Raw genomic sequence first — 16,674 nt, 5'->3', positions numbered from 1 at the left:
CAAATTAATATTTTAATAATTGCAGTTGAGAACGGCAGATGTAAAAAACATCAAAATAGGTTCAATTATTGGTTGAAAGTATTTAGAATAATTGCTTTTTAACTTTCATTAATATATGTTAATAACGATCGCATTGCTTTATTGGCGATCGAAATGGGCTGCAGGTGGCGTAGAGCAGAACTCTTTTCCTATGGCAACACTTCACATGCTTTCCCCATTAGCGTGTGGAAAGTCATAGAGGAAGGAAGTACGTTAGTTTCTCTCTTGATTTTCATATAGATTGAAATCCTTTAACTTGAAAAACTATATGGAACTGAAAACTACATTAAACATAGTTCTAAAGAAAAGTATTATGGAAATTTTAAAAAATATTCTTATTAAATAAAAAGGAAAAATATTAAGAAAAGGGAAAATATTGTAGTACATTCCTATACAACTGAAAAGAGGAGGAGAGGGAAGGGAGAAGGGCTAAAAGCATGAAACCGGTCTCTCCCCAGATGGCGTATTCGAGTGTTGCGATCGCGAATTTGAAATAGGCAATAATTTTTCCGATTTTTTTTAAAAAAAATAAATAAATCCCAATTTTTTTTTAGCAAACTTACGAAAATCGAAAATAGAAAAAGTTAGCAAAGTTGTGGTCACCAATTAATATATTTAATAATTACAGTAGAGGATGGCAGATGTAATAAACATCAAAACAGATTCAAATATAGGGTGAAAGCTGAGGGTGCTTAGAATAACCGCTTTTTAATTCCTCTCTCTTTCCTCCCGCAATCAAACCTATCCTCGTGATTCTTGCAATTCATCCAAATGCAAATTATATTTATAAATTTTCATTCCAAGTACAACTGATATGACACTCTTTTGCAACATTGTAAAACAAACAGTACAACTTTGTGAGAACTCTTTTGCTTCTAACTTCTGTTAGTTATTAAATTTGGTGAAAGATAAAAGACGTCAATAACGATCTCATTGCTTTATTTAACATTTACTACTATTTTTTCCATTTCTTTTTTAAAAAAGATTTGCCTGACACGCTTGAAACGCTTAAAACTGATTTCTGATGCGAAAAATGAGCATTATATTTTCTGAAAATACCCATCCAAAAAATATTACGCACAATTTTTAAAAAAAATTAATATTGTTTAAATAAATAAAGCATAGGAGGTGTAAAATCACCATCTACAAAATCACGTTTTGAAAAAGTTGGAAAATGCTATGCAGCTCCTTTGTTTAAGACTATTGCTTGGGCATTTTACCAATGAAATTTGTACACTTGGAGTTATTTCGAGGATTCACGATCGCAACTATCGAATACGCTATCTGGGCAGAAGAGCAGTTCCATTTCATGTTACTCCACCTTTTTCTCTCCTCATCATCTCAGTTCAATCGAAATGTTATACGACATTTTCCCCTTTCTCCACGGTGCTTGCTTTTAGAACATTGTTCAATATAGTTTTCAGTTCTGTATAGTTTCCAGTTCTATCTAATTTTCCAACTTAAAAGTTCTTAATCTATTTGAAAATCAAGACAGAAACTAACGTACTTCTTTTTCCCATGACTGTCCACACGCTAATGGCGAAAACATGCAAAGTATTGCCATAGGTAGAGAGTTCTGTTCTACGTACTCTTTAGCCCATTTCCTAGCCAATAATTTTTGATTTTTTTGAAAAACCTTTTGAGTCAGTGGAATCTTTTGAAGCTTGTTTCATGTTTAAAAGTTGGCATAAAATTTTCATATAATACCCATATATGCATACAAATATAGATCGAAGATTTTTAAAAAGATTTATTACTGTTTAAAACAAATAAAGTAACTATAGGTGGCCCTAAAATAACCAGTAAAAAGGATTTTGAAACAAATCAATATTGCAATGTTGCCCTTCTCTTGAGGGGGGGGGGATTCTAGCAATGATATCTTGTTGTGCTTAGCTGTACCAAGTTAGGTTTACTGGTTGCTTAAGGCTATCTGGAGGACACTTTAAAACGTCTTATAAGATTTTGAGCCTCGGAAATCAGTTCAAACTGTTTTTTTTTGTAACAAATATGGTTTATATATTTTCCTAAAATACAAGGATATATGTCAAGAAATATTTATAGAGATTCATTTGAAATATTTAGCACTGTTTAAGCAACGTAGTTTTTTGCTTATAAACTTTGCAAATAAATTAATTAAGCTAATGTAAATTATTTCAATCAGTATCAAATTTGATTAAAATTTTTCAGATTTAAATAATTTGATAATATTATATAAAAATAATAATTTATAATGCATTTCCGCAAGAATTTCGTTTTATTACACACAACAAAAATGGATTATTTATTTTATTTAAAAATAACAAAATGTTAATGCAATGTAAATGAAAACAAACTGAATATTATTATTACTTTGAATAAATATTAATTAATTATTAAATTCAATGCTTTTTTGAAATTAATAAAATTTTAAAGAAACTACATGGAACTGGAAACTACATTGAACATAGTTTCAAAAAAACGCGTCGTGGAAACTTTAAAAAATATTTGTGACATTTAAATATGAAAAGTAATAAGGAAAGGGGAAAATATCGTGGTACATTCCAGAGGCTGGGAAAAGGAGGAGAGGAAAGTGTCATACCATGGAACCGGTCTTCTCCTTAGATGGCGTATTCGAACGTTTCAATCGTAAATGATCATTCGCGTGATCATTTGCGATCTAGTTCAGCCCTTGTTGTTTACAATCAATCTATCATTTATATCGGGTTTTTATCACGTCTGGTTCGTCCGAAACAGAGTACAATTTTCTTTTTTCACACAGTATATTAATATTTATAAAGTTTTACCAACATGTTTCGCTTTGCAAGAAGCATTCTTAGCAAGGTTTTTATTCTCTATTATTTTTCTATTTCTTTTTATTAGTTATTTTATCATTATTATTCTCAGACTAAAATACAGATATCCCGACTGCATTACCAAAACAAGAGTAGCCGCGCGAATTTCTTTATCGGGATCTTTGTTATAAGTATAGTAATGTTTTCTGTTCAAATTTACTTTAAAAAAAAATCTTTTCATAGGGTCGTATTTAGGACGTTTGGTTATATCTCAATCCTTTTCAATTTAAATGAGTTATTTACAAAATTTTTATTGATTCTTTATGATTGGTATTTTAAACATTTTGTACATAGAAAACAGTATCAATTCATTTCTGATATGAATTGAAATCATGAGAAATAACAATTGAGGATTAAAGTTATAAAAATATACAATATCTGTAAAAGAAAGGTTTGTAATTATGGATATAAAAGGAATTGCTGACAAATAAGTTTAAATGGTTTTAATTTTAATAGAGGAGTGACGATATTCCATTCTTTTCTTATTGTTATAAACAAGCAATTTTGAGTTGAATTGAAATGTTTTGAATACAAAATCTTCATTTTAATTCAAAATATTTTCCAACGCTGCCCCGAAAGTATTTATTGTAACTTTTTCATCAATATAAAATTTCATAGAAAATTGAGAATTTACTTTGTGCATTTTAAGCAAAGCGATCAAATCAGATTCATAAGGAAAGTTTTTGTGCATTTTAAGTAAAGCGATCAAATCAGATTCCGTACGAAAGTTTCTTGAAGTCATGATTGTGTTTTATTTTCTATGGTTATAACTTTTTTATTGTCATTTTCTTGGTAGAATTATTTAAAATATTGATAAAAGAGTTATCTTTAACTAAAGAATAATGATGTCACATGAAAACTAAGAGCTAGATCGTTCGTTAAGTGGACCGTCAAACAATTGTTTGTTTTCTAAAATCTGAAGGAATTTTGAACGAATTCCATATTGTGGTACTGACCCAATGCCTTTTACTTAACTGCATATATAATCGGTTATGACAAACAATTTGTCAGAAGTTATGCATGGACCATTAAATGAATTTGGAATATATAAGGATAATCAAATGATAACAAAGTAAAAAAAAATAATAGCAGGGCCAGTTCTAAGGTTTTTAAACTATTAGCCAGTAAATTATCCGAATGTCAAAAGTATTAGTCAATTTTCAAGATTTTTGGTCTGAGGCAAAATTTTAAATTTTTTTAAATTTAATTTTTTTTCTGTGAAAAACTTCAAATTAAAATACAAATTTACTATAAATTGAATTATTTTATAAAATTCAAATCAAGAGTCAATTTGCAAATGGGGAGGAGTAATTGTGCAATGAATGGGAAGGAATAGGAATAGCTGAATTTACGATTTTATTGCATTTGGCGAGGTGGCAAATGCTTAGCACGGGCACTGAATCCATTCTTAACCCTTTCGCGACGCAAAGCGCGAAAGCGCGCTTACCGCTGAGGCCGGCAGTCTCTCTAGCGTGTGTCTCCCCAGGGCCGGAGGGTTTTTTGATGTTAAGCCTAATTCCATGAAATTACCGAAATATCAGCACGTTGTTTAATATTGTTCTGTAGAGTATTTAAGTGACATATGCTTTATATATATTTCTATGGATACTTTATTTACTTTACTTAAGTTATTTCTTGTTTAAATGTATATTTTACACATTTTATTTTCATTATGTACTTGTTATTTTAAAACATTTAACATTACAAATCTGAACTTGCAGCTCAGTTAAAATTTTTCGACGCTTCGACATTCTAACGGTAAAAAGAAAAAAAATTCAAGCCTACAAGATCTATTTATCCACTAAAAACTAATCCGAAAATCGAAAGTAGCGAGGGAAAAAAAAACTCCCTTACTTACTGTAAATAAATATCACGTGCTAATTTAAAGAGCCCTCATAAAACATTCCCCCCCTCCACTCCTTCCCCTAAAAACCACGTGAATGTACTTTCATCTTGAGTAGAAGGTCAAATCTACATGTATCTGAAACCATATGGACATACAATGCCATCTTTTGGAAGAAATTTCATTTTTTAAAACGTTCCGAAACGCTGGCACAAATAAGTGACGGTCGGGGGTGAACGAGAAAACTCTCTGACACGCGGGTGTGTCAGCCGGGAAGTGAGCACGTTTCTTGCTGGCACATATATGTGACAGTCGGCTCGAAAGGGTTAAATAAAAAAAGTCTACTTGTTGGGCAAGAAGTTTTCATTCCTACTTGATTTTCAAAAACAATACAATTATAGTTTTAAATCAAAAGAAAATCAGATAAAGATGCCCATCAAAACCGCATTATTATTGTATTTTGAATTTAAAAAAAATAATGATATAAATTACTCAGGGGTTAAGATGAGCTTTACTTTATAAATTGACCTTAATTTTTATGATAATTATTTTGTTTTTCATCTGCTACTACCTAGGTGCCATTTTGGCACAAGTCCCAATATGGAAATTCTCCCAAGAAAGGCTATATTCCTAAATAGGAGCAGCTGCAAAAAGATTACTTTTTGCTTAAATTATTTATGTTTAGCCAGATATTTTCAAAAATGTTAAGGAACCTAGTTTGAACCTTTGAAAAAGGCACTTATAATGCACATTTGAATGTCTTTTGTGATTTCTCAGTACTAAATTTAAATGTAAAGTATGTAATTTAAATTTAACAAAGTATAGATTTAAATTTAATACAGATGTAAAGTATGTAATTTAAATTTAATAAAGACTTGCATCATTGCATTATACTGAATTGTAATGTTGGTCAATTTAATTATTTAGTGTCATGTTAGCAGACTTCAAATGCATATAACTTAGTTGGAAAAAAAAAAAGTTGTTCTAATAATCTTTGTTTAAATGATTCTTGGGTTCATTTTAATTCACTTTATTTTTTTAAACTTTTAAAACTGGCTGTAGTGTTTTAACATATTGTGTTCTATTTGTAAAACTGAAGGACATTTTTTTTTAAACTTCCGAATGCTGCGAAAAATTGGAGTAAATGACTACCAGAGTTATTTTTTTTTAAAAAAAAATATTAGAACTGTTTAATTTTTTTTTTAAAACTCAGTTTAAGGCCTAAAAAACCTGTGCCCATTCCTTTTTGGGGCCTCTTTAAATGTTAAAAATAGTCAATTGGAATCATGAATTAACAAATTTTTAAAATAAATATAAAATTATTGAAATAAATATAAGTTAAAATTTACTAATATATTATAATTAACTTATGTTATAAATGGTTTGAATTTATAACTAGTGAGGTCTCAGACATTCCTGTTCCTACAGGCTCCAGATTTCTAAATCAAGCCCTGACTGAGTTATATGCTTTTAAAGTTTATAAACATAGAATTCATAAATGGTGAAATTGCAGTAATGAATTATACTTCATTATACTATTATTTAAAAAATTTTCTTTCTGAACTTAGTTATCATTTATGAGAGATGTTCTATTGAATCCTTTTTATTTAAAGAATGAGAAATTTGATTTATTCAGTTTTAAATATATCAGAAAAGCCACCAAACAGGTTTTGTGTATTTTAAACTTTTATTTTCCAGGGACGAAACTTGGTTCCTCTGGAATCTAACTTTCAACATACTGTTTCCCGCAATTTTCTTATAAGTAAGTTAGAAAAAAGCATTTGATTTAAACTTACTCTTGTGAAATGTTTTAATTTTTTTGTGATATTTGAATATTTTATAAATCAAATTTATTAATCTAATTCTAATCTAAAATTATTATTATATTATTATTAATCTAGTATGAGGTATTAATATAAAATGAGGTAATTGCTATAACTGAAGAAAAATAAAGTATTGTCAAGCTTTATTCTGGAAAAGTAAAGTATTTCTGTATTTGAATAAAAGGCAAGGTTTTGTCTTGCTATTGTTTATGCTTGAAATTTATTTGCTGAGAAGTTATCACTTATAAATGGAAGTAATAGTAGATTATTTATCAATGACAAAACTGTGCAATTTTCCATTAATTGCTGAAATTCTTATTGAAACAATGAGAAACAATGCATATTTTACTCAATGTGGTATGATTTTTCGAAGAATATGTTTAAAATATTGGATTCTTGCACAATGTTACAAGTGCAACTCGATTGGTGACATTTTGTAAGATGGACAAGAGACCAAGTTAGTCTTTTTGGTTTTTTATTATATAATATTTTGCACCAAAAAAAAAAAAGGAAAAATCAAAAACTTTTATCATTGGTGCAAAGAAAAGAAAAAAAAATTGATTGAAACTTTAAGATTTTACTGAGAATCTCAAATTCACTTTATCTTCTTGAAATAAACTGAAATTTTTTTTTCACTTTGAGACGTGTCATTGATTAAAGACTGTGTTTCACCTTTTCTCCTAATGTGTGTGAAAAAGAAACAAGCACAGACTTTATTTTTATGTAAACAGGAATTTTCAAATATGAAGATTTCTTTTAAAATCAATAATTAGTGGTTTGGTTTAATGTTCTTATAATTACTTTCTTGGAGAACTATTTTTTTCTGAAAATTTATTGATTTAGGCTGAGGACTGAGGACAAGCACTAGAAAGGTTCTTGAGGGTTTCTTTCTTTTTTCAGGTTTTTTTTTGTACTTAATCATACATGTTGTGAATAATACATGTTTTATTGTAATATTAGTAATTTTACAATTTTCACAAAGTTGTCAAAGCACTATTGATACTGTATTGAAGGCAATGGGACGCTTGTCTTTTATAACCAAGCTAAAAAATTGAGAAAAGCAAGGATCATTTGTTTGTGAAGTCACAAAAATGATTGTTTCAAAACAAAATGCAGTGGTAAATTTTTGTAATCAGAGATATAATTATATATTTCATAGATGGTATGTGCATATTTATTAAAAAAATAAAAATTAAAAATGAAAATGAAAAATTAATTATAAACAAATGTTTTTTTTTCCAACTGATTAAATTTTTGTTTTAATTGCATTTTTTAAAATTTGTTAATAAATTACTAGTGAAAGGTGTACAAAATTTCTTTTTATTCTATTAATAAATTGCATTAAGAAAAAATGTGATTTTTTTTTTAATTAGATGACAAAAAAATTTCACCTCATGTTATGAATGTTGAGTTCAAGACAGTTGCGAGAAGAGCTCATAAACATGTTGTATTGTTTAGTACTTTGTTAAATTAGCGTGTTAGTTAATTTAACTAAATAAAAACTGAGAAATATTAAGAGAAATGTAAAATAAAGAAAATTTTAAAAATGATCTTTTCATAGGGTCTTCTATTATTTGATTATTTGTTGGTTTTTCTAATAATAATGAAAAATATAAATTCATTAAAAAAGAATTTGAATTTTTCTGAAATAATTTTTTGTGTAGATAAAGGTTTTTTAATCTAATTTATATGTTTGTTGCTTTCGACTATGATCTGAATCATTACTGTAGAGCAGTGATGGGGAAACTACGGCCCGCGGAAAGGCTTGATCCGGCCCGTTTAAGAGTGCCGTCGGGAGAATGTTTGACCGCGTTCTTACTTCGTAATGTGACGACCCGCATAAAAACTACCTGCGGCGATATTCAAAACACAATAGTATTCTGGACAAATCCATCCGACCTAAACAGATGACTCATCTTCGCTCGAAACTTCCAGACACTCTCGCATTTTCGATTCATTGTTCTGTTTTCTCGAAAGATCCGGAAATATCCAATTCCCGAACAATCCTTGCAGGTAGGTATAAATACAAGCGAGGCCGCCCGATGATCAGTTAGTGAGCGACTTAGTCAGTCATCTGCAACTATCCGCTGTGACTCGAGTAATTGTTTGTGTAATCCCCGAAGCTCCCACTGCCTCAATAGTCCGTGGGCCGAAGACTCAAAAGCAGTTCTTAACTGATTTTCGTTCCTACACTCGAGTGGCAATTTTAATCTTCCAAAATAGAACTCAATCTTGCCTGGGAAATATAAATTCACGAAGTTCTCCAAAATATAATAGGCCATTAATTGACAGTCATCAAAATATTGAAGAACTATTTTAATTTCATGAATACAGAATTTTGCCCATGAATATCCAAAGAGGAGGGTACTGTGACGTCACATGAAAATGAATTGACCAATCACAGCCAAAAAGCTTCGCGATTTGCGTCTGCTCTAGTTCTTGTTTCCTTTGCTTCAAACTGCTTTACAATTTTTGTATAAACGTTATAAAAGTTTAATAAAATTATAATTTCATTTTAAGAGGACTCGCGCAAGAGCATTAGTTAGCAGTAAGCTTTCGTCAATTGCGTTTCTGTGTGTTGTTCTCCGTAGTAGGTAATGTGTAAAATGGGCGTTAAAAAAAAGAAAAGTGGATTCAGAATGTCGAGTTTTTAAAGAAGAATGGACGTGGAAATATTTCTTTACTTTATTTAAAGAAAAACCTGTGTGCTTACTTTGCAATACAACTGTTGCAGTTTTAAAGGAATATAACATTCAACGCCATTTCAAGAGCAAACATGAAAACCACTCCTACTCATCGTTAAGTGAAGAGGTGAAAAAAATTAAATCGTAAGATTTAATAAAAAATTTATCAAGTCAACAACAATTATTTCAGAGAGCTAATCATTCTCAAAGATGCGCTACGAAAGCCAGTTATGTGTTGGCTTATAATATTGCTAAATCTAATAAAGCATTTTCAGATGGTGAATTTATAAAGCAGTGCATGATAGATGTGTGCGATATTATGTGCTCTGAAAAGAAAAATGATTTTCAGTCACTGTCTCTCTCAAGAAGAACAATCACCGAGAGAATTGAAAATATTGATAAAAATCTAATTTCACAACTGACTACAAAAACTCAAAAATTTATTTTTTATTCAATTACCATGGATGAAAGTACAGATATCAGCGATACTGGCAATTATCAGAAAAATGGAACCAGAGTTTAGTATTTTTGCGACCCCATTCAATGTTAATTACGAAGAAGTTGATGCAAAATTTTAACTTGAGGTAATAGAACTGAACTGTAATACTCTCCTGAAACAAACTTTTCATGCAGTACCATTGCTAGAATTTTATAAAAATTTAAGTCCAGATAATTTCCCTATTCTCATTACTCATGCAATGAAGATAATGACAATGTTCGGCTCATCTTATGTATGCGAACAAATCTTTTCAACAATGAAGCTTAAGAAAACTTCTTTAAGAATCAGAATTACAGATGAGCACCTTTCATCAGTTTTAAGAATTTCTGCTTCGCAAATGGAACCGGACTATGATGAAATTTTGAAGAAACAGTCTCAATTTCATTTTTCTCATGCACCATCAATCAGTAATGACACCAGAAAATAAAGTGATAATACTTCACATCAAGAACTACACTAAATTCATTTTATATTTTGTGCTTATAATTTTCTTACCTTTTGCTTTTTTACTATTAAAATAATAAGTGTATATAATAATATATGTATATGTTTATAGAACACATAAATTTTTTAACGATTAAGCATTATTCTTTGGCCCGCTACGATTGTCTAGTTATTACAAATGGCCCGTCTTAAAAAAAGTTTCCCCACCACTGCTGTAGAGTATTTTATTGTTATATTAAATTTGAATTTTTATAAGTGCTGGCAATGCATGGGCAAATGATAATACGCAAAGAATGTGACGTTTCATTGCTATAAATCGCATATTTTTTGCTAATCCGAATTTTTTGGTTCCTTCAAATGTGTTATTGTGCTTGATGTTATGTTGATTGCAAGCGAGCAATACTTTTTCTTGATGATTTAAATTTCTAATTAATAGATTTGTTTTACTAAGCTCTGTCTTCATTAAATTGTTACTTAAAATGAGCATAGTTTTAATCTTTAAAAAATTAACTTTAAAGCTTAGTTAGCTTATAAATTTTTTAAGACTATTTTTTTTAACTGACTTTTTTTCTAATATATAAGTTTTATAGCTTTTTTTACTTTATTGTATCTTATTTTTAAGGCTCTACTTGTCAAGCTGCGGAAGTAACTAAACCAGCTCCTACGTTTAAAGCTACTGCTGTTGTTAATGGGGGATTTAAAGAAGTCAGCTTAACAGATTATAAAGGAAAATATGTAGTGCTTTTTTTCTATCCTTTAGATTTGTAAGTAATTCTTTGTATCGTAAAGTGATTAAGATTTAACTAAGTTTTTGTTAATGCCCCTCTTTTTGTTAATGCATCCAAGAAAGTTTTTATTATAATTGTTACTAAAGCTTAAATTATGCATTAAGTATAGTTAAATATTTGATTGAAAACATATATATATTTTTTTTACAAAAATACTTGATAAGTTTGTTGTATAGTATATCTGTTTATTGGAATTTATTATTATATTTTTTATTTTTTAAGTTTTTTTTTTAAAATGTTAAAAAAAACCGGGTAGAGTTAGAGAGTAGGACGCTTTCCGAAGTTGTCTCAAACAATTTAAATTTATTACAATCTAATCTATTATAAACAGTTATTGGGATGGTAGATTTTGAAGAGTTTCTCGATAAATTTAGTATTAAATATTCAGTGATGAGTTGTCATAGTTTTCTTTTAAATCCATTTAAACTTTTAACAGTGGTTTAAATTTCTGTGTAATGCTTATTGCTAGTAGTTTTTTTTCTCATTGTAGTGCATTGCAGATTAATATTGTTTTGTTTGTTATTTTGCCTTTCATATTTTTTGAGAATTAAGTTGTTATTTAGTTCTCGAGACTTAAAATGCTTTTAACTATCTTAGCAATTTTTAAGCAACACTAATAAAAAGTATGTAATTCTGAAGTTGGATCATGAGTTATTTTTGATATTAATTTTACTTTTTATTTCAGCACTTTTGTATGCCCAACTGAGATAATAGCTTTTAGTGAAAAGGCTAAAGAATTTCAATCTTTAAATACTGAAGTACTTGCAGTATCAGTGGATTCACATTTTAGTCACTTAGCTTGGGTTAATACTCCTCGAAAGGTATGTATATTCTTTTTATTTTAAATTATGAATTAATTTTTGAAATGTCTAGGAGTTGTTTTTTACTTATATTATGATTAACTTATGAGGTCATCTGTGGTAAAAATAGATTTTATTAATTTCAAAATTTTTTATAATAAATATATTGTACTTAAATGACAAAAATGAAAAGTAAACCAAAATAAAATCTTATAAATCAAGTTATGTATTTTTTTAGCAAGTTTGAACTAATAACTTTTAATATGAAATATCTGATGATTTGTTAAGAGTATATGGATATATAGTGTCTTTTTAATTCTATTTTATCCCTGACTCTTAACAGCTGATCCATATTAGAATTGTGGCTGCAAGATTTCAATGTTTCTAGAAACAATAATTTTGTAGGTAAAAAGTGAGGGACTCAGCATTTATTGTTCTATATAGGAAAAAAAAACAAAAAAACAATAGTGTTTGATTTCAAAACATTTCCTAGTTCCAATTCATTGAGACATAATAATTTAAATGTATATAGTTTAATTTAAAACTCACCATTTTAGAGATCATTGATCATCAGTCTGAAAAACTATGAGAATTCAAATATATGAGTCTGGTCTAATATTTCTTATTGCTGCTTATTTTCTTTTATAGATAATTTTTAATTTGAATGTATTTTACAAAATTTAAAAAATAGAGCCTAAGATTTAGAATGTAATTAAGTTTTAAAGTTTTCTTTAATTAAAAATTAGATAATATTTTTTTTTAATACACATGAAACATTTCACATATTTTTAGGAATATGTATGCTTTGAATATGCTATCAATGTTTTCAGCATTTTTGTAACTAAATTGTAATAAATGTTATAGGTTTTATGTACAATTATTTTTCTTAAAAATAATTTTCACCTTTTAATTTTTAATTTTATAGCAAGGTGGACTTGGCACTATGAATATTCCTTTAGTTTCTGATTTGAACAAGCAGATTGCGAAAGATTATGGAGTTCTTTTAGATGCAGGAATAGCTTTAAGGTATAACAAATTTTTTACATTTGCTTTTGCATCCCGAGAAATGATTCTGTTCAAAATGGTTATTCTGTTACTTTCGTAGATAAAAATGGAACTTCATGTTCACTATGCTTTGAGCTATAAATCAATTTAGTTAACATTTTTTGATTCATTCCATAAAATGTAGGAACTAGGAACATTTCATATTCCCACATTTAGTTTATGAATATGATAATGATATAATATATAAAATTTTTATCTTCTTATTTCTTATTTTACTAAGGTAACACATTCAAGTGGTATTATAATAAAATTATTGCAGATCATTATAGTAGTACAAATGATTTTATAATTTTATTTTTTATACTAATTACTTATTTTATTAATGCTTGAAAAGTGCTATTGACAGTGTTTTATTTTATTTTTCTTCATTATGAATTTATTTAAGATTCATGTTAAGTTCAAGCATATAACAATATATTGGAAATAAATTGAGACAAAATACCTGTTTACTTAAGCATGCTTTTTAGTTCAATTTCAAAATGTTTCATCATAGAATGCATACCTTCCAAGTCTCCTGTTCTTTTAATGAAGATTCCTGTATTTTACTACTATCTCCAGTTTACCCTTATATTCTTAAATTTCTCCGTATTTGTTGAATTTAAAAAAAAAATTAGGAGATAAAATATTCGCTGATGGCAAAAATACTTCTCTTATTCCTCAACAGGTAGTGCTATTGCCAGTATTGCAATATGTTGAGTGGTGGCTCAGGAGATAGAGCATTAGCCTTCCAATGAGGTGAACCGGGCTTGAATCTCAGCATCGGCTGGTCGATACGAATTCCGCATCCACCTTGCACTGACCACAGTGCTGTTGTAAAATATCTTCAGTGGTAAACGACAGATCATGGGTAGGAGTCCCCTTGTCAGGCTAACTGTGGGAGGTTTTCATAATTTTCCTCTCCATGTAATACAAATGCAGGTTAGTTCCATCAAAAAGTCCTCCACGATGGCTAATTTCTTCCAATGCTTGATCCAGGAGTTCCTTGGACTGGGTTCAAAATTACAAGGCTACGGAGTTGAACATTAATAGTTGTAAACCCTAAATTGGGTCGGCTGTTTAACGACTGTTATAATATAAAATAGTTCAAGTATTTATAAATAATGGTTTAAAAAATCTTTATATTAAGATTTGTATATATATTATTTCGCTAAATGTTAAGTGCTTATATTATTTCCAATTTTGAATTTCTCTTTTTGACTTACATGATTATGCCTAATGTATCAAAACTTAACTCGTAGCCTAATAAAATGTTGCTACTTAAATCTCCGTTATTTTATTTCTCTAATGTTGGCAGGTATGAGAATATTTTAATTGTTTACTAATATATTTATGTGTCTATATATGCATATAAAATTCATTCATTATTTTTCTAGGGGATTATTCATCATTGATCCAAATCAAGTTGTTCGCCAAATAACTATTAATGATCTTCCAATTGGCCGTTCTGTTGATGAAACAATACGCCTTATTAAAGCATTTCAATTTCATGAAAAACATGGTGAAGGTAATAAATTTTATTTTTTATTTTACTAAACTGGTTCTTTTTCAAAATATCTATTATTATAATGTATTATTTCAAGACATTAGTTATTTGCCATAAATTAGTGTTTTATATCAAAACATCAATTGCCAAAAATTTTATAAAGGTTTAAGTCTTATGAGAGATGCCCAGTGGCAGTGTGGTAGTGCTTTGTGCTGTTATGCCACTAGTCCTGAGTTCCATTCTTAGGCCAGGCAATGTTGACTCCGTCTTTCATCTTTTCAGTGGGTCGATAAAATGAGTACCAAGCATACTTGGGTACTAAACACTGGGGTTTCCGCATTTGGCTCACCATCCAACTGGAACATCTGTTCCTGCACCCATGAGTGCAAGGTAAAAAAAAACTGATATAGGCACAGTGGGCCTTGGCCCTCTGTGAGCTGTCGCACCATTGAGTTTAGTTAGGTCTATCGAAAAAATATGTGAGCTTTCAAAAATCAAATTATTCCAGAGTTAAGTTAGTGAAATATTTATATTCAATGGAGTTTTTAGTTTTTATCTAAATTTTTATCTATCTGCTTTTCTAAATTAAATTATAGGGATATATGCCAGTTTTAAAATTTGTCTAACTTTGATTCAACATTATGGCAGTTATTGCTTGAAAAATAAATATTATGCTGTTTTTCATTTGTAAATGTTACTGAAGTGACCATTTAAAGATTGCATGTTTTCTAGTTTTTTTCTTTTTTATCCATCCATGTTCATTTATTGAAAATAAACTTTGGGATTAATTTATTTGGCATTTATTTTTATTGTTTATTCATAACCATATGAATAATTGCTTGCCTGTAATAAATCCATATTTTTTCGAATGAATTACAATACAAAGTCGCATATCCAGACATCTGATTACTGGAAGGATCTCTTTTCCAGACACTTTTAACAATCAAAATAAACAAAACTCCTTTGCCTTTACATTTATTTAAAAACATTTGCGACCTGTTAATATAAAGTATGTACGGATGAGAATCCTTCACTTTTCTGCCAATTTCCGCTTCTTTATGATTATTTGCGATTTTTGTGCCATCTGAATACTATTTCTTATAATATGAAAAAAAATGGATATCACGTGAAGAAAATCCAGGAAATCACAGGAAATCACATTTTTCAGGAGATCAGCTAAGGAAATCACATTTTTTTTCTCACATCTCGCATAATTTAATAATTTGTTTTGTTTATTAAAATCTATCTCTAAAAAGAATCTTCAAATTGAAGAATTGAAAGTAAGTATGAGTATTAATAAATTTGTTGTGTATTGAGTTTGAATTATTCAGAAATTTATGAAACTAGTAAATTTTTTATGTTTAATCAATTCATGTGATCTAATGAAATTACTTTTCTTTTGTAATTCAGTTTCATAATAGGTTTCTTTTTGTCTTTTATAGTGTGCCCAGCAAATTGGAAACCTGATTCTCCTACCATCAAACCAGATGTGAAAAAGGCCATGGAATATTTCGAGAAAGTTAATTGATCAGTTTTTGTTATGTTTGTTGTTAAAATATATTTTTTGTGGTTACTCTGAGCAATAAAATAACTATTTAGAATTTATAGTGAAAAATTTATTTTTTTTTTACGTAAGTCATTAGATTTGTTTTATTGTTTTTATTTGCAATGTCTAAACACATCCTTTCACCTGATATTCTTTCCTGCCTAAAAATTATTTGCATATTTTTATTCAATGAGAAAGCTATGGGTTATGAAGAAATTTCTGTACAAACTTGCACAAATGTGAAATACTTGGTTGGGGGATTTCATTAGAAAACTGTTAAAGTTTCTGAAAGTGTTTAGCTGTGAATAAATAGCATTATTCATATGGAGTGATACAACTTCCTTCTGAAGATACTAGAAGGGGGGGGGGAGGGTGCAAAATGATCAAGTCAAAGTGAAGTTGTAATTCACTTAGTATTTTAGTTCTAGCCCATTATTTTCGAAAAGTTTATCCATGAGTCATTGTTAATTTATCTTTATTGTTAAAAAGTTTTTTTTAAAGGCCATTCAAGTTACCACTCTGGCTGTAGAAAGTTGACAAATTGTATACTAGATTAATACCTACTTTCTTTCATAAGCTTTCATTTAAAACTTAAGGGAAGGTGAACTTTGTAAATATGCTAAATACAGAACCATTAGTGTGAGAAATCTGATTTCAGTTTGATTAGCATTAATTTTTATCTGCAAACAGCCATTTTGTGCAAATTCATTAAAATATTTTTCGTTTAGGTAAAAAATAGAGCAATGTAATAAGGTATATCAACAATTTATTTATGTTATCAGTTAGATACTGCTTTATTCAAGTATTAAGAAAGAACAAATAGCAAGTT

At 28.9% G+C, this 16,674-nt stretch overlaps 1 protein-coding gene across 1 annotated transcript; it reads left to right on the top strand.

The window, feature by feature from the left end:
- The first annotated feature begins 2,700 nt into the window (after positions 1-2,700).
- On the top strand, positions 2,701-15,904 carry LOC107437405 (peroxiredoxin). The gene is made up of 7 exons (XM_016049406.2): positions 2,701-2,859; positions 6,412-6,475; positions 10,786-10,927; positions 11,637-11,772; positions 12,677-12,777; positions 14,190-14,320; positions 15,742-15,904. Exons 1-7 carry the CDS (start codon positions 2,827-2,829, stop codon positions 15,825-15,827), a joined length of 693 nt encoding a protein of 230 aa, XP_015904892.1. The 5' UTR covers positions 2,701-2,826; the 3' UTR covers positions 15,828-15,904.
- Positions 15,905-16,674: the final 770 nt, after the last annotated feature.

Source organism: Parasteatoda tepidariorum, chromosome 12 (assembly GCF_982258835.1).
Source record: "Parasteatoda tepidariorum strain Cologne lab strain chromosome 12, Ptep-v5.0, whole genome shotgun sequence".
Classification (NCBI taxonomy): Eukaryota; Metazoa; Arthropoda; class Arachnida; order Araneae; family Theridiidae; genus Parasteatoda; species Parasteatoda tepidariorum.
Note: the sequence above shows the minus strand (reverse complement) of the source record. Positions and strands in the feature narration are given on the sequence as shown.